We start from the raw sequence: 17,217 nt of genomic DNA on the forward strand, positions 1-17,217 counted from the left end.
GTGTGTGTGTGTGTGTGTGTGTGTGTGTGTGTGTGTGTGTGTGTGTGTGTGTGTGAATGTGTGAATGTGTGTGTGTGAATGTGAAACCTGCAGTGGGGAGCACACCAGAGAACCAGCCACAGTGGAGAAGAGTGTTATCTAGGAGTGCACTTCAAAAGGGTTAGGGTTTATTGAACTATAAGAGGAAGGAACAAGGCCTCTTATCCTTGCCGAAGTAAAGAGGACAGCACTTTTGGCATTCATTAAAATTGGGTCCTGGCCATGAGAGCTAGTGACGTTGGGAAGTTGCTTTAGGAGAGACATTGCTTTAGACAAGGATTTAACTAAGCTTAGACCCTAAGGAAAGCATTTTATACCTTTTGTTTTACATGTAACCTGTTGTTTATTATCTTTGCTCACTAGCTCTTAAGTTTATTTACAAAGATGAAGATTTATTTGTTTATTTATTTGTTTTCACTATAAGTAGATTCCAGTGCTGTGTTGTTATAAGGGACCTAATCCTGAGTTTTGCCAGTCAAGCTGTGTGTACACTGTCTCTTCAGAGACAGGCTTACCTGGTTATTTCTGGGAGTGTCTTGTGATAGGCTGGATACGACAGAGTCACACTGGCAGAGGGGCTCGGGGATTGGTTTGTGTGTGTCTCTAGTTTGCACAAGAAAGTGGAGTCCTGGAAGACTGTACTTATTTCTGACCAGAGACTGTTAGTTTCAGGGAGCTGAGCTAGAGTAGGCATCCGGCAAAACTGCTTCACTCTAGGGGTGGGTGGTGGTGAGGTGTGTCTCAGCCCTGATTACTCCTGGGGAGTGTCACGGTGGTGTCTTAAGTTTTATTTGTTAATAGGCTCTCTCTCTTCTGCTCTTTTAGCATTTGGGATCCATTTTTTTCTGTAAAAGGCATATTCTTACCTATCCTCCTTATTTAGATGGGTCAGTATGTTAGTTGTTGATTTTATGTTTTGTCGTGTATTTAGTCTTCTTCTAGACCAAGGTGTTGGTACATATTATCTCTGCCTTTCTTCCTGAAATGTTATCTCCATTTTATGTCAGTCAGGGAAATTGACATAAATAGTTTTTCTCCCTCTTCCAAATATGAAATGGAAAGGTTGTGGCATTCCCTTGAATGTCTTTACATCTCTTTAAGTTCTGTTTATATACAGACCTTTTCATAATTGTCTGAAGAAACCTTGAAAGGCCAAGAAATATGGAGTTAAGATCCCCTCGTAATTCTTACAAGAACATTAAACAAGTAATGTTAGAAAATCAGGAAATACAGACTGAAGATGACACTTCTCACACAGCACAACCACGCAATTTTAACTGTGTTGTAGCAGGAATTCCAAGAGGAACTAGGAATGTCATCTCCATAAAACACTGCCACTTTTATTGCCCATTATAGTTTCGTAACAGGACTTGTGTTCATACACTCCAGCAAACCCTTGTGATCTGGGCAACATTATGATCCAGGACATACTTGCTGCTGGTAGGCTGAATTCAGTTAAAAAGGTTTAAGAGTGGGTAAGGTACCCTGATCTCCCTAGTGCAACCTCAGGGCAGGGATCACAGGTAGCAGAATTAAGTTGTTTTTTTTTTCTTGTAGTATTAATATTTTATGAGAAGACATTAGCCATAATTTATTGGTTTTCTAAACATGAGTTTTGATAATAAATGCGCATTCTGGAAGTGCACAGGGAACACGACACAATAGTTGAGCCCTTACAATCCTAACTCCACATAAACTAAGTTTTGTGTGTGTGAATTTTCTATGTTGCAAGTATTTATCATTTAAGATACATTTTTAACTCAGTTATTTTATGAGTGAGCCATGTTTTCTGTTGCCAAAGTGCTGAAGGTAAATCAGTCATATAAAAGCTTAAAGATGAGCAGTTACTCCAGGTTTATTTATCTATTTTAGGGCAGTATTTGCTGTTTTAAGGGTCTGAGAGAATGTCTTGCTTCACAAGGCAGCTTTAATTAACTGTGGTAGAAAGGAGATGACTCTGACATGTTGGAACTGTTCAAGATTGTTTCATGAGCAAACACTTACGCTAATCCGATAAAGGTGGATAGTGTTTCTCACATTTATTTGTATAGTCTGTAGGGTTTTTTCTTTGATTTTTTTTCAGGAATGTTTTGTCTGAATTGCAGCTAATTATGGTCATCGCTACAATGTGTGACTTTTGCTAAAACAAAACCAATCAATTAAATATTGGATTGATACTCTTTTTTATTTGCATTTCAAATAATCTGTTTTTTACTTTCTAGGTAATCCCAAATTACCATATAATTTATGGTTAAACACACACTATAGTGTGCAAGGAACAATACTGGCAAAAATATTATATTTATCAAATCTAGCAATCATAAATTCCTTACATTCAGCTGCTCTTCTGTTATTTGTTTCTTCTTTGAATAATTCAGATTAATATTTGTTTGATTTCCAGGAAGACCATGAAAGCAGTGGTTCCAGTTCAACGAACCGCAGTACCACAGAGAGTGCAAAATCAGCAGTGAAACCACGACGAATCCAGCAAACTGCTCCTTCTGATCCTGATTTACCGCCAGGTAATGTACAACATAGCTTTCATGAACTGGATTGTATTTGTGTTTATTTGCATGCTTTATATAGGTTTTATAGATAAAATAGGTTAAAGGTTTATTAACTTGGGCCCAAATTTTCAAACCTGTGTGCTTAAAGTTACGTGCATTAAATATATTTAGGCACCTAATAGTAGCCTGATGTTTCAGAAGTGCTGACCATCCACAAATCATGCTGAGGTCAAAAGGATCTAGCAGTATTCCAAAACACAGCTAAATTAAAATAAAACTTGAACTTAAAAAAGAAAAGACAAATCTTTTCCTGATAATTCCTCGTAGGCCTTTGCACAAGGACTAGCGCTCTCTAGTTTTTCCAGTAATTTTGGCTGATGACCCTGTGGTCTCAGGTTCATGTAATAGTTTGAGGCATTACTCTAGCTTTAAGAATATTATATCTGAGGTTGCTTCATCCTTGAGTTGTCTGTCCATGGGTAGAGACACTAGTCATTTGCTTTCTGCTGAAGGTTTTGACTCTGCTGAGCCTGAGGACGTTGGCTTGCCCTTTACGTATGTGTCTGCCTAGTTGAACTGAGGATGGTGGCTTTGTCTGTGATGTTTCTCTCTTTGTGTTTAGATGGAAGATAGTTACTTTTATGTGAAGTGTACATCTGTGTGTTCAGGATGATAAACATTGAGAAGCTTATCTCAATATCTTATCTTCTTTGTCTTCTTACAAGGTTTTCAGTGTGTGTTAATGTGAATTTAAGAAATCCTTCTCTTTCTGTGCATAGCATTGGATGTTTTCCTTGTGGTATTTTTCTTGCTGGCAAACTTCTTGATCTAGGTCTAGGGCACTCCAGTTTTTTTAGGGGTTTTCTTGGACATTATTATTCTGGGTCTTCAGAATTGATGAGACCTTTCTCTACCTCTTCATAGCAGCAGAAGCCTCAAGTTAGTAGTTGCCTCATTAATCTGACCTTGGGAGAGGACATTAAAGTTTGTGTGCAGAGCACTTTGTGTTAGGGAATATATCAAGGGATACAAGCCTAGATAGCACAAGGATAATCCTGCCTTCATGTGTGGAAATGGACTAGATGATCTCTTGAGGTCCCTTCTGGCACTATATTTCTATGATTCTATTATATGTTGTTTTGGCTTACTTTGGTACGTGGACACCTGTATTAGAGCCAAGGGTTTAAAGACTGCTTTGATTTGTTTGCCTTGATACATTGAAGGCAGTCTGGAACTTCAGTGACTTGGATATACAGGAGTTTTGGCACACATCTCCTACCTGGGCAGCACTTCAGCTCATTGGTAGTAGAGTTTGTCCATCTTGGCTCATTGTGTCCCATCTCCACATCATGAGGTTCCGAGACCTAGTTATCCTGACTCAACCCATAGAAGCCTTGTGTGGGAAATCATCAGTTCCTCAGTGATGGTTGTGGCACATTGGAATATTGGTTTCTGTGAGAATCTTCAGAATATAGGTGCTCTGGATGCATGCTTTTTGGAACACGGGCATCTCATGGAGTGTAGGCCCTCTAAGAGGGGCATTCCTCCAAGAACAATCGCATCATGAAATGCGCTTTTCCAGGCAGGGACCTGTAATTTCCTAAACTGAGTACCTTGCTGGGCATGTCAGTATCTTGGTGAAGAATCAACACCTGGTGGCTATCAGTTATCATGTTTTTCTCTTAGTGCTTCAGTAGTTACTTTGCTCTTGTGGATCTGTAAGTACATTGTCATTTCTGGTCTGCAGGCACACTCTACGCAGTCAGTGGTGTGGTGAAGGGACGGACACTCAATATTATCAGTGTGATAAGCTCAACAACTTGGACCGTTACCAGCGAGCATCAGTAAGAACTGATGTCTTTGGATAGACTATGACAGACTTTCAGCGTAGCTAAGTTCTCCAAGTTCAGTTTTATTTCTTTGCTGCATCTAGCATCAGTCATCTTCCATGTCACTCAAATGTTCTATATGATATGCAACATAGGAATCCCAATACTGTGTATCTTGTTCTATGATTTAAATGTCATGTCTTAGGTAGGCTTTAATCCACATACAGTAGCTCCTCACTTAACGTTGTAGTTATGTTCCTGAAAAATGCGACTTTAAGCAAAACGATGTTAAGCGAATCCAATTTCCTCATAAGAATTAATGTAAATGAGGGGGTTAGGTTCCAGGGAATTTTTTTCACCAGAGAAAAGACTATGTTATACACACACACACACACACACACACACACACACACACACACACACACAGTATAAGTTTTAAACAATCAATTTAATACTGGTACAGAGTGATGATGATTGTGAAGCTTGGTTGAGGTGGAGGAGTCAGAGGGTGGGATATTTCCCAGGGAATGCCTTACTGCTAAATGATGAACTAGCAATTGGCTGAGCCCTCAAGGGTTAACTTTCACACTCTACAAGGCAGCAGGAATGGAGGGAGGGGAGATAGCATCGCAGACAGAGACACAAACCGTGTGTGTGTGTGTGAGAGAGAGAGACATGCGCATTTCCCCTTTAAGTACACAGCCTTGTTAATTAGATCAGCTTGCTGAGACCGCAGCTGCTGCCAGCAAGCTCCCTCGATCCTGAGCCCTGTCGTGTGTGTCCCCTGCTCTATGGAAGATGGGGTAAGTGGGGTGCAGGAGCAGGGGAGAGAGGGACACCCTGACATTAGCTCCCCTCCCCCCCGCACAGCAAGCAGGAGTCTCAGGGAGCAGCTCCAAGGCAGAGGGCAGGAGCAGCACATGGCAGTGGGGGAAGGGACAGCTGCAATTGCTAGCCTGCTGGGCAGCTGCTGCCCAGGGAACTTAGGGGAGCAGGGAGCTGATGGGGGGGCTGCTGGTCCACCCTGGTTCCAAGCCCCCACCAGCTAGCTGCAACGGGCTGCTCTTCCTGCAAGCAGTGGACAAAGCAGGCGGCTGCCAAACGACGTTATAAGGGAGCATTGCACAACTTTAAATGAGCATGTTCCCTAATTGATCAGCAATGTAACAACGAAACAACGTTAACTGGGACGACTTTAAGTCAGGAGTTATTGTATCTCACTCTTATTAAAGTAGCAGTCCCACTGTAAACAGACTGCTTTTGGTGTTTAGCAAGCATCACACCAGAGTGCTGGAATCACTCAATTCAACATGAGCTGCCCAAATGGCCCAAGTATTTTCTCAGAGGCAGGTGTAATGTAGCGGAAGGAAGTGCTGCTTGATAGAGTTCAGCACAAAATCTTCACATGTGGGACAAAATTCAGGGCTGTTAGTTTGCAGGGAGACATCACCAGGTTGGCAGAAACAGTTTTCCAGGGTCAACAGATCACTTTCAGAGTGGTGGTGGTGATGGTGCCAACTGAGAGAGTGCACAGGGGGTGCATGGGTTTTTACAGGAATGCTGTGGGTTAGATATATGCATAATAGTTCACTGAACCGTGGCATGTGAGGGCTCTACTGAGAGCCAGTAGCCCACTGGTCATTGTAATCATTGTAAAATGTATGTATTGATAATATTTAAGGAGTTGTATATTTATACTGAAAATTATGTTAAGGTTTTGGAGTTAAGGCAGGTCACCAGGAGGTGACATGCCTCATACATATTCCTTTCAGGCAGAAGGTAACATACACTTATCTCCCTGTCTGGTCATGCATATATTGTACACCTCACAGTGTAGGCCTATTTGCATACTGAGCCACACGCAGAAGAAAATATTGCGAAATCTACAAGAGAAGAAATTCACAGGATGAAACAAACAGCAGGCAGTGTCCTGTTAATGACTAACAACAAAGGATTGTTAGGGTATATCTGGGGGTACAAGGAAATGCTCAGGGTCCTTCAGTGGGGAGGCAAGCTGACCATGTACTTGTCTGATGAAAGGAGGATCACAGCCAAGTCTCATTATAGAGCTCTGCAAGAACTTTGGGTGAGCATTACTCTACAAGACATGAGAATACCTAGTTGAAGTGTAGGCTTTTAGAATGCTTCTATTTATTTTACTGTATATGTAACCATTTGTTTCCAATACTACTTCTTGCTGTTACTTGAATTTATTTTATTAAATAAACATATACTTGATTTCACTATAAACATATCTAAGTATTGTGTGTAAGTCAAGTGGTGATCTAAGGTGAAACTGGTAAGCTGAGGAGTCCTGTTTCTTTGGAAGCAGTGAATCTGTGAGTACTATGAGTGCAACAGGGGCTGAACATTCCTGGGAAATGCTTGGAGGGCTCAAGGTGGAGTGTGCCTATTGCTAACCTGTAAAGAGACAGCGGGGCATAGAGGGGAATGCTTGTATTGCCTGTGGCTGGTGGAGTTGGCAAGCTGCTCCATGGCAGGCACAGTTAAGGCTTCCTCACACTAAAGGCAGGTGATAGCAAGATGCCTCACAACCCTGTCTAGCCCTGGAAAGCATCACACTCACCCAGCCTGATCCTGTTTAGTTTGTGAGATCCAGTTCTTCCTTCTCGTTATATTTGAGCAAAGTAATTACTGATGAAAGAGAAAGCAACTTGAGGTGTTTTTTTTTTTTTTTTTTTTAACTTTGATAATTGTTTTGCACCAAAACTGTGCAGGAAACTATTGATAGAACTCGCTACCCAGTTTTTCATTCCTAAAATCAGAGTTTTCTACAGCGGAAAATCTAACTACTTTGTGGTTATGCAAACTATGGTGGATCACAGAGAGAGCATCATGGATGTTAAAACTGACTGGCTTTAAAAGGCTTATGAAGCCGGAATATTAAAGAATTTCCATTTGGACAGGTGGAGGGGATACTATTCGCTCCACAAAGCTGGAACACTACTGTTGTTTCTGTGCCAATTATGATACCTGGGGACTCTGTCTACCCTTTGCTGCCACGGTGGTGAAGCCATATTCAGATTTTGAGGGTGCTGAGAAACAATGATTGAACTATTGCCTCAATCATGCCGGAAAGTTGCCTTGTGGAGACTGAAGGGGAAATAGACATTCCTACTGAAGCAAAATTGCAGAAACCTGAAGTACATCCCTGCAGTAAGTGCTGCTTGCTGTATGGTCCATAACCTCTGAGAACAGAAGGGATCATTATGGGCTGGTCTACACTACAGCTGTAAGTCGACTTAAGTTACGCTACTTCAGTTACGTAAGTTACATAACTGAAGTCAACGTAACTTGTGTCTACTTACAGTGATGTCTACACCGCACTGTGTCGACAGGAGATGCTCTCTCACCAACTTACCTTGCACTTCTCGGGGAGCTGGAGTACAGAAGTCAACGGGAGAGTGTCTGCCATCAACTTAGTTGGTCTTCGCCAGACCTGCTAAATCGATACCGCTTCATCGATTGCAGCAGTGCCAATCCATCTGTAGGTATAGACATGCCCTATGACTAAGATATTAGGAAAGAGGAAATCAGTATTTTTTAAAAGAATGAAATTGCATTCCATATACATTTAAAAAAATAAATTTATAAGCTTTTCTGCTCTCTGAATTTCCTCATGGTGTTTCATGGTTCTTATAAATTTTGCCACAGTTCAGTGCATGCAATTGTGGATATTTTCCCGCATATTTAGGAATTTTATACATTTTAATATATTTTAGTCTATCATATCTTTATAATTCACCTAAAGCTTATAGGAGACTTAGCTGACTGAATAGCGATGAAACTGTCGAAAGGCAATATTCTCTCCATAAGCGTGTGAATTATATGTGAAACATTTAAATGATCATTATGTAAGTGTGATGAGTAAATCAGAGAATTGAAAAAGTGTCAAACTCTTTTTTGTATTATTTTGAAATATAACAATACAACTAAAGATATATCAGGCTTTGAAATAAAAAAGCTTTGTTTTAAATGTTTTCAGAATTAAAAAAAAATTAGAGCTCTTTTCATTTTACATTTAAATATGAGTGAAATCCTGAGCCTACTGAAATCAGTGGGAGTTTTGCTATTGATTTTAACGGGGTAAGGATTTCACTTGTTATGCTGAACCTGATTCTGTTTCTCTGATGCAAATCAAGAGTAACTCCATTTAATGTATTAAAGTTACATCAGAAGAAAACAGTATAAGTCAGATCAGAATCAGGCCATTTCAATTTTTACCATAAAATATAGTCTAATTGATATTTGTACTGTGCACATTACAACTTTTTAAAAAGACTAAATATTTTTGGGCCTGATTCCTATTTGCACCAAGGCTACTTTACACTACTTTAATCATTTAATGCGGTTTTAATGTGGATTTAAGTATATTTTACTTCCACTTTTTTCCTTTACACCTTCAGAACAGTTTACAGTGGTCTTAGTGTAAATAGGAATCAAGCACTTTATAATACTACAAATCCTTCTACAAATATTTTTAGTCTATATTCTAATGTTCATCAAGGATGAATGAGTACATTTCACCCTTTCTCATCTTTTGAATTTCAATTACAAGCTTTTTTCAGCAAGTTTTATACTTCTACATGTTCATTTCAGCAGTTGGTTGACAGTAGGGCAAAAGGGCAAATTCAGTTAGTGAAAAGGTCATGTAAGGTTAGAGAACTTACATTTCACAGCTTAATATTGACAACTTTCACTTGGCCTCCTGGATTCCATCTTGTTTCCTTACACAAGTCTCCAAAGAAATACTTCCCTTCCTTAATATCATATTTATTATGCTTTAATAAACTCATGATAGTGGCAAGATCATAGCATAATAGAAATGTCTAAAAATAAATAATTATGTGGGAGGTAAGCTTGTTCAAAATATTTTTAATATAATGAAAGATTTATTGCACATTGTGTGGTAAACCTTTCATATTCAATCTTTAAAAAAAACTCAGATATTGAATACTGTTGATTCTGAATATGTTCCAGGGAAATCTTAAAACCACATTTGGATATGTAAAATAACTGTTTGGAAACACGGCTAAGGCTTCAGTTTCAGCCTTTTAGAATTATGCAAATACAAATCAAGAATGTATACAGGGGAAGTATGTGAATTTGTAGTTATATAACTTGAAAATGGCTAATAAATTTTGCTCAAATGTGGACCAAAAAGAGCATACACATTTTAGGATGAAATCAAACAAAGAAAATTGCAGCCCAAAATTTGTATGATAAACTGGAAAAAGGACAGTTGAAATAGAAGTTGAATCTCAACTACAATGCTAGCTATCTCTAGCTGTCTGAAATTTTGGTCAAATTGCATACAAATCTATTAACATGGAGGGATGGTTGCTGATGTTCATTCTTAAATGACACATACTAAAACTGCAGGAAATCCTAAAAATCAAGGATTTTTCACAAACTTAGAAATCACTTCCTATTTTATACATAATATTTCAATCAATACCTTCTTATGCAAGTGCAAATAAATCAAAATTCACATAGCAGCTTCAGCTCTGACCACAGTAAATTTGAATTCATTTTTCAGTACATATAATTAGGTATATTTATATGCTTAGAACTTTCTGAGGCCATTTCTGTACTCTTAGTTCTTAACAATTATAGCCTTACACTTTAACACATGTTTATGTAAAATACTATTACACCAAAGTGATGCATATATTAGAAAATATTTTCTCAATGTATAAGACAACATAAAATTTCTGAAATAGGAAGAAAAATTACAGAACTCTTCATAAAAAATATTTTAAAACATAATCCTGAGTTCTACTTGTTTCATAATCTTTAAAAATCACTTTATTTCAGATATTATTTCTAACTAGACATCTCCTCATGTTCTAATACAAAATGTTGCATTAATCTGGAGTAAACAGACATGTTAAGATAGTATTCTAGTACATCTTATATAAAAACTTCTAATTATACTTTAATGTATGATATTATGAGAAATGTGTATGTGGTCAGGGTTAAGGTTGATCTTGATGTCTTATTCAGCTCAATCATAACTATGGAGCTGTGGCCAATACCTACAGAATTTGTACTTAAATGAGACCTTACTGACTGCAATATTGTATCTGAAAGAGGAAGTAATTCTAAAGTTTGTGAAAGTACCCCAACTTCAGGGTTTCCTGCATTTTTATATTTAGGAATAGACTTCAATTAGTCAATATTGAAATAGATTTTTTTTGTGTTGAAACTTTGTTTTTGTTTTCTGGAGTGCAAATGAACAATTATTAACACATGGGCACAGGTTAAATAAGGTTGATGAAGGAACAATTTTTATTAAGTAAATATTTTCAAATTTAAGTCTTTAAATTGTTATTCCAGGAAGAGTTTAAAAACAAACTCCCACCTAACTAAATGCCAAATTATCCATTTTTACCAGCCAGTGCGGATTCTGTAGGGAGGGAAAAGAGCAGGAGTATTTCCTCTGAGGCCTTGTCAACACAGAGAAGTTGAGATGAATTAATTAAATGTGTTTAATGAAAGCATATTAGTTAAAGTGTATTAGTTCCTGGCGTAGATTCTGTCATTCAGAAGTAAAGTGGCCTTAGTTTGCTGTAATTTAGTCCTTGGGATTAATCTGTGTGTTCAGTGTGTTAACTCTGTATTTACAAATACAAGGGAAGTATCCATTCCCAAACACAATGCTTGGGATTAAGCCCTAAGAGATGTTTTAGGACTAGTTCACCATCAGTTTCTAGAAAGAGAAATTATTCTCAAATTCAAAATAATCTTTGTTTGTAAATGTAGTGCAGAGGGCAGATCCCACCTTACATAAAGTGGATCGAGAAATGGAGTGCCACATTAGAAACAATATTATCAGCTTTCATTAATGTGGTAACTGAACTCACTGAGAATGTGAAGGCTCTATTAAAGTGAATGTTGGCAATCTGTCTCCCAGTGATAATGCCCCATCCTGGGCAGATGGTACCAACTTGTAACTGGGACCTGAGTGTTGACTGTCTCTTGCATGTTGGCAACACTTGTATTCTGTGTCATGGCAATGAGGCGGTATTTAAAAAAAAAATGAATGAAATTTAGTAAGGGTATCTAGCTGGGCAAGGGATGAGGCATTATCAATGGAGGTGGTGTGGGAGGCACAACAAAGGGGAGATGAGTTTTCTGGGAGCAAAGCATAGGGTTGCAGGAATGCTACATGTTTCATTTCGAAGGGTGAGGCTGCTGCACGGTTCTGGGTCACAGAGAGCCCTGCTTTGACAGCTTGTTGAAGGCCCTATAAATCCTATCTGCAGCCCCAGTTTAAAAGCATCTTACCTTTGCTCTTGTTTAGTAAGAATCCCTTCACCGTCCATAGAAAATGGCATCCATCATCAAATGTCTTGACATTAGGGAGTGAAGTTATGGAAGTTATGTAAATAAATATTTAATTGTGTAAATATGAAATTCTATGTGTACCCGATACATGAGACATTATTATTGGTACCTGTGGTATGTTTGCATTTGCTATGTTTTAACAACATTGTTTGAAATCTTCTCAAAGAACTGTTAAAGATTGTGTGTGGTTCTTCCCTCCTCTCCCCTTCCCACCCCCCAAATAGGCCGTTTTTAAATGCCTCTCACTTTTAGCTGATTAAACACTAAAACACTCTAAAAAGTAAATCAGACCCCATTAATATGTGACATGAGTTTCTAAAGGCAATATTTTATTTTGTATAAGTGGAATAAGTTCTAACTTTAACTGCCTTTTTTCAATCAGTTTAAACTATAGTGACCATCACCGTCACCATAATATGTAATGCATGTGTTTTTACATATGATATTGATGTATAGGTATCTGTGTTTTTTCCTTAGCAGCATAAATTAATTGGCATTTTTAATATATTCCATATACAGGAAAAACTTCAATATGGATAGGATTGCATTTCTTTCCTGTATTGTTCAGATGAGAATTTTTACCCTCCACTAGGAAAGCATTAAAAGAGTTAGTTTTTCCAACCATGTTATGGTTGAACAAATTTAAATAGGTTTCTTCCCAGTAGGCTTTATTGCAGGTGCTAACTGTGTGAGTTGTTGACAGAAATTGATTCTGTTATACCTAACAGAGTTCTTACTGAGGAGCACATGAATATATTGGTCATTAAAATTTAAATTGAGTAATAAAAGTACTTAGAAAGATGGATGTTGTTCTGTGACTTTCTGTAGATGGATTCAGAGGGAAAAATATATGTAAAGGCATGTATATTTGAACTAGTATCCTAGTAACTTTGTATATTCTTTCCAAGTCCATTTCTATCTTTCTTTGAATATAGTTATTTTTGTATGTTCACATAAAATCTTTTACTAGCAGTATTTTGTGATCTCTCTTCCCCTCTCCCTGCCCCCCCAAAAAGGAAAAGAAATAAATTTTGCACTATCCTGAAAAATTAAATTTGAAGGTTAATTTTTGCCATCAAGTTTCAACATAACACCTAATACTCCATTAAAATCCTAATAGATGAGAATTTTGTTTTTATATTTCCTCTACCACACTTGCTGGAAGCTAATTCACCCAGTAGCACTGAATGCAGTTTTAAAGAAGTTATGTCCTTGTGCTTTTGGCTAGGGAAAGATTAGTGTGATAGTGATATTCTGATGACTGGGAATAGATGCACCTTGGAAATAATTTGTTGTTTTATTTTTTTTGTAATAATTAACAAATTTGAGGGGAGAAATTATTAGTAGCATCTCTTCCTCATAGCGTCTGAGAACTCTGAGAATCATTCTTTGTCTTTTTGTTTCCATTTGATAGGTTACGTGCAGAGTTTGATTAGGCGTGTTGTAAATAATGTCAACATTGTGATCAACAATCTCATATTAAAGTATGTGGAGGATGATATTGTTCTCTCAGTCAATATCACTTCTGCAGAATGCTATACAGTGGATGAATTTTGGGATCGTGCATTTATGGACATCTCTGGTGAGTAGATACTTTTGGGTCTTAGATTCTATCGTATTAGGACTCTTATTCCTTAGATGAGAGTTTAAATTTCATGCAAGTAGCTTTCTAAGTGTTGGAAGTGAAATTGCTTCCTATTATATTTTCAAATTTCTTTTTTAACATAGTTGTTTTTTCCATTACCTGTACCTTGCAGGCCACATTATGGTAATTTTATATGTTGACTATTAAGTAGGCTGGATGGAAATGCAAACACATGCAGTGTATTTTATGGGATAGAAAGACCATCAGTTATTACATCAGTTAAGTGAAATAGTACATGCCACATCACACATCAGTAGGGGAAAATATCAAGTTATCTGTTCATTTTAGGGTGGGGTGTGTAGTCCCCAGGACCTTGGTATCTGAGTGCCTCACAATATTTAATCTATTTATCTGCACAATTCTCCTGTGAGGCCGGGAAGTCCTATTATCCTCGTTTTACAGATGAGAAACTAAGGCATAAGAGAGACTTGCCCAGGGTCACATAGGAAATATGTAGCAGAGCAGAGAATCGAACATGAGTCTCTTGCATATTGTGCCATTACCCTAACCACTGGACAACCTTCTCTAGCTAAAATTTATAATAATTATGGTAATACTATAACATTATAGAATATATCTGAAGCCAAGATGATCATAAAATATTTTATTTTATTTTGCTTCAGAAATTGCAAGATAAAAACTTATCTGATGAAAATGTGCATTTTTGGCGGGTTATCAAATCGACAAAACTCTCCCAGGGAGAAAGAAATGAGTGGGCTGGTCTCATCCTTGTGCATAGACTACAGTAGCTAGGAGTGTTTTAAGGTCAGCTCTGAGGTGCAAAGTGAGTTGGGAAATTTGCACTGTGCATGGCTCTAGCCTGTATTGTTCTCATTTTTATGATCACCAAATTCACAAAAAAAGACCATCTTTGAAGTATGCATTCTATTGATTAAGTTGGGGATTGGTCCTGCTTTGAGCAGGGGGTTGGACTAGATGACCTCCTGAGGTCTCTTCCAACCCTGATATTCTATGGTTCTATGATTCTATGATAAAAAGTTAAACTGACCACAGCATGGAAAAACAGGTTAAGGCACGCTGCCCTTCTCAGCTGTCGTTGGATTGCAGAGCAGGGTCTGGAGGGTGATCCATATGTCATGGCTTCCCAGTTGCACTAGTCATCCTAGATAGAGTTCTTCTAAGAGGAAGGGTCTCACTGGGTAATCCATTTGGCTGGGGCATAGGACAGTTGATAAAAGGACCAAGGAAGGAGAAAGAGGGACTCTCCCTGTTCTGTCTTTGGCTGCAAAATATAAAATTCTTTTTAAATGGGAAAATGTATATATTTTTTTCTCAGTCAAGACCATACAAGATCTTATAAAGAAACTACTCTTTTTGTGAGATGATTTTGCATCTTTGGAGTTTTCTGCAACTCCGTTATTTCTAGCAAAATTGTGACTATAAGGAAAAATTAATATGTTTTTGGTTAATGATAATGCAAGGATTTTTTTGTCCTTGCAGATTTATAATAAAGTATATGAAAACTGAGAGAGCATTTTGGATATTCACTTTCCATATTCTCTGTTTCCTAATTTTTAAGTATTGGCTTCAGCTGTTTCTCCTCCCCCCCCCCCTCCCGAGTAAAACTGAATGTAACCTTTGAGTGCATTATTGGAGGTGTAATGTTGTTTAGATTTATTAACTTCTTTCTTCCCCTTTATTTCAAGATCAACACTCTTTCCCCTCCTCCCCACTTTTCTGGATAATCATTATTCCTCGGGGATTTGAGACCTCTGCTATGTTTGGGACAATAGTTTTCAAGTGTGGGTGGGATTGTTATCTTTGTGGAAGTGTTTTTGTTTTTAAAGTGTAAAACACACACTTTAAATGTGTGTTTAAATACAAAACTTTTTAGTAAGCTGTAAAGATATATATATATATATTACTACTAAATGCTTGCTTAGAAAATTATTTTTCTTGCTAAAGCTCTTTATTTTAGCCATGTGAGCCGGTAATATTTGTGGTAGCTTAAATATAAGATAACACTGTTAACTACAGTGGCAGTCTCTTCTTTTTCTGTCAATCTATTTATTTTTTATTGATTATTACTGTTTGCTCATAGAATAGTATATTATGCATATTAAGTATTTGCTTCTTATTTTTTATGTTTTAAATTGTCTTAATATTTTTTCTTCTCTTTTTAAAGCAAATGATCTGGTACTAAGGAAGGTGATTAATTTTTCTGACTGCACAGTATGTCTTGATAAGAGAAATGCTAGTGGAAAAATTGAATTTTACCAGGACCCTCTCCTTTACAAGTGTTCCTTCAGAACTCGTCTGCATTTTACTTATGATAACCTTAATTCCAAGATGCCATCTGTTATCAAAGTAGGTACCAAAGTGTCTTCTTTTGTTTCCTCAAATCCATATGTATGAACTACTTTTCAGGTGTTAAGTGTATAATTTGACATTCATAAGAAAAACCAGAGAACATGAACACTAACATAGTACATTAACTACTATGGAATTTTTGTGTCTTGGTTTATTAATAGACTGCATGTATTATGTATACTAACAGCTTTAAGAAAGAAAAGTCCTGTTCAATCCAGACAGGTTTTTGCTTGACCTTAAAAAATGATTGTAATAATTGTTCCACAGAATAAAGATTCGAGAAAACGGGGGAGGGAAGCTTACAGTTAAGTTTGGAGACTGCATGATTTAGGAGATTAGTAATGGGACATAGAGCATTTTTAAATCTGGCCCAGACATAGATAGGTATTAAGCAAAACTTAATGTATTCTAATGACTGTTCAGTGGTCTAGGTGTAAAAAATTAGTGGTCTAAGTCCAGTTCTTAATGGGCAAGTGTCCAATATCACACACACACGTTTGGCATTAAATGACATGTTTATTGATAGTCAAAGCGTAGAAATCAACAGCTGATTGGGCACAGAGGTTGAATTACTTTTTCACCTTTAAAGACTCTTCCTTCAGTTCATGTTGTAGGTATGTTGGACAGTATGGGGGAAGCTTTTTGCTACTACCTTCCCTGTAAATGGTATTTTGCACTTACATAGCACTATTGATCTGAAGATACCAAAACTCTTTACAGATACTTGCTATTTTTAAGTGCTTATCTAGAAATGTATTCATGAAAAATGCTGCATAGCATTTTTTTACTTGTTTTGCACACATGAACATCCAGTAGCATATGTGCAAAGCAGGCAATCAACACCTCTCCTGATCATTAATTTAATTTTTACTGATATACCTACATCTGATAGGAAAAAATAATAGTGTGTCTTAGTACATAAAATACATCCTGTTGTGCACTGTTCTTATATTTATACAGTACTTAGGCACAGTGGGACCAGTTAATCCTGTGTTAATTTTTTTTGTAAATTCATTTTTTGTGTGTTTTTTTAGAAATGAGTAAAAGCTGAGTCTTTACGGATATTAGGACCTTTTTAACCAAATGGTCAGTGATTTTAAAGCTTACATGGACTGTCCTGATATTAATGATTTATCATATGATTGGCTGTGACATACGTATTAAGACCTTTACGATTTGTGGTACTAGTACAGTTGGTGCATATGTGCAATAATACTGCATGCTAAAAATCCTGTATTTTTGCACTTAAAATCAGCAAAGTTATTCTTTTTAATTTTGGAAAAATATTCAGTCAGAGGCTTGAGATCTTCTGTGCCAAGTTTTAACACGGAGCAAATTTTTATGGCTGAATTATAAACTTCTGACAACAGACATTTATAGTGGAAACATTGACACAGTCTTCAGGATAGTGTCAAATGGTGCTGCTGTTTTAATAATGAATTCTTTACTTTCTTTTACTTTATTACATAATTTTTTTTATGGGTCCTAGATTACC

General features: G+C 37.2%; 1 protein-coding gene across 1 annotated transcript in view; it reads left to right on the plus strand.

The window, feature by feature from the left end:
* Positions 1-17,217, plus strand: part of VPS13B (vacuolar protein sorting 13 homolog B) — a 953,533-nt gene that overhangs the window by 83,262 nt on the left and 853,054 nt on the right. Inside the window, exons 3-5 of the mRNA XM_026663381.1 lie at positions 2,441-2,561; positions 13,161-13,328; positions 15,538-15,719. Coding sequence (XP_026519166.1) covers positions 2,441-2,561; positions 13,161-13,328; positions 15,538-15,719 — 471 coding nt within the window. The remainder of the gene's footprint in view (positions 1-2,440; positions 2,562-13,160; positions 13,329-15,537; positions 15,720-17,217) is intronic.

Source organism: Terrapene carolina, unplaced genomic scaffold, assembly GCF_002925995.2.
Source record: "Terrapene carolina triunguis isolate 2854851 unplaced genomic scaffold, T_m_triunguis-2.0 Scaffold58, whole genome shotgun sequence".
NCBI lineage: Eukaryota > Metazoa > Chordata > Testudines > Emydidae > Terrapene > Terrapene triunguis.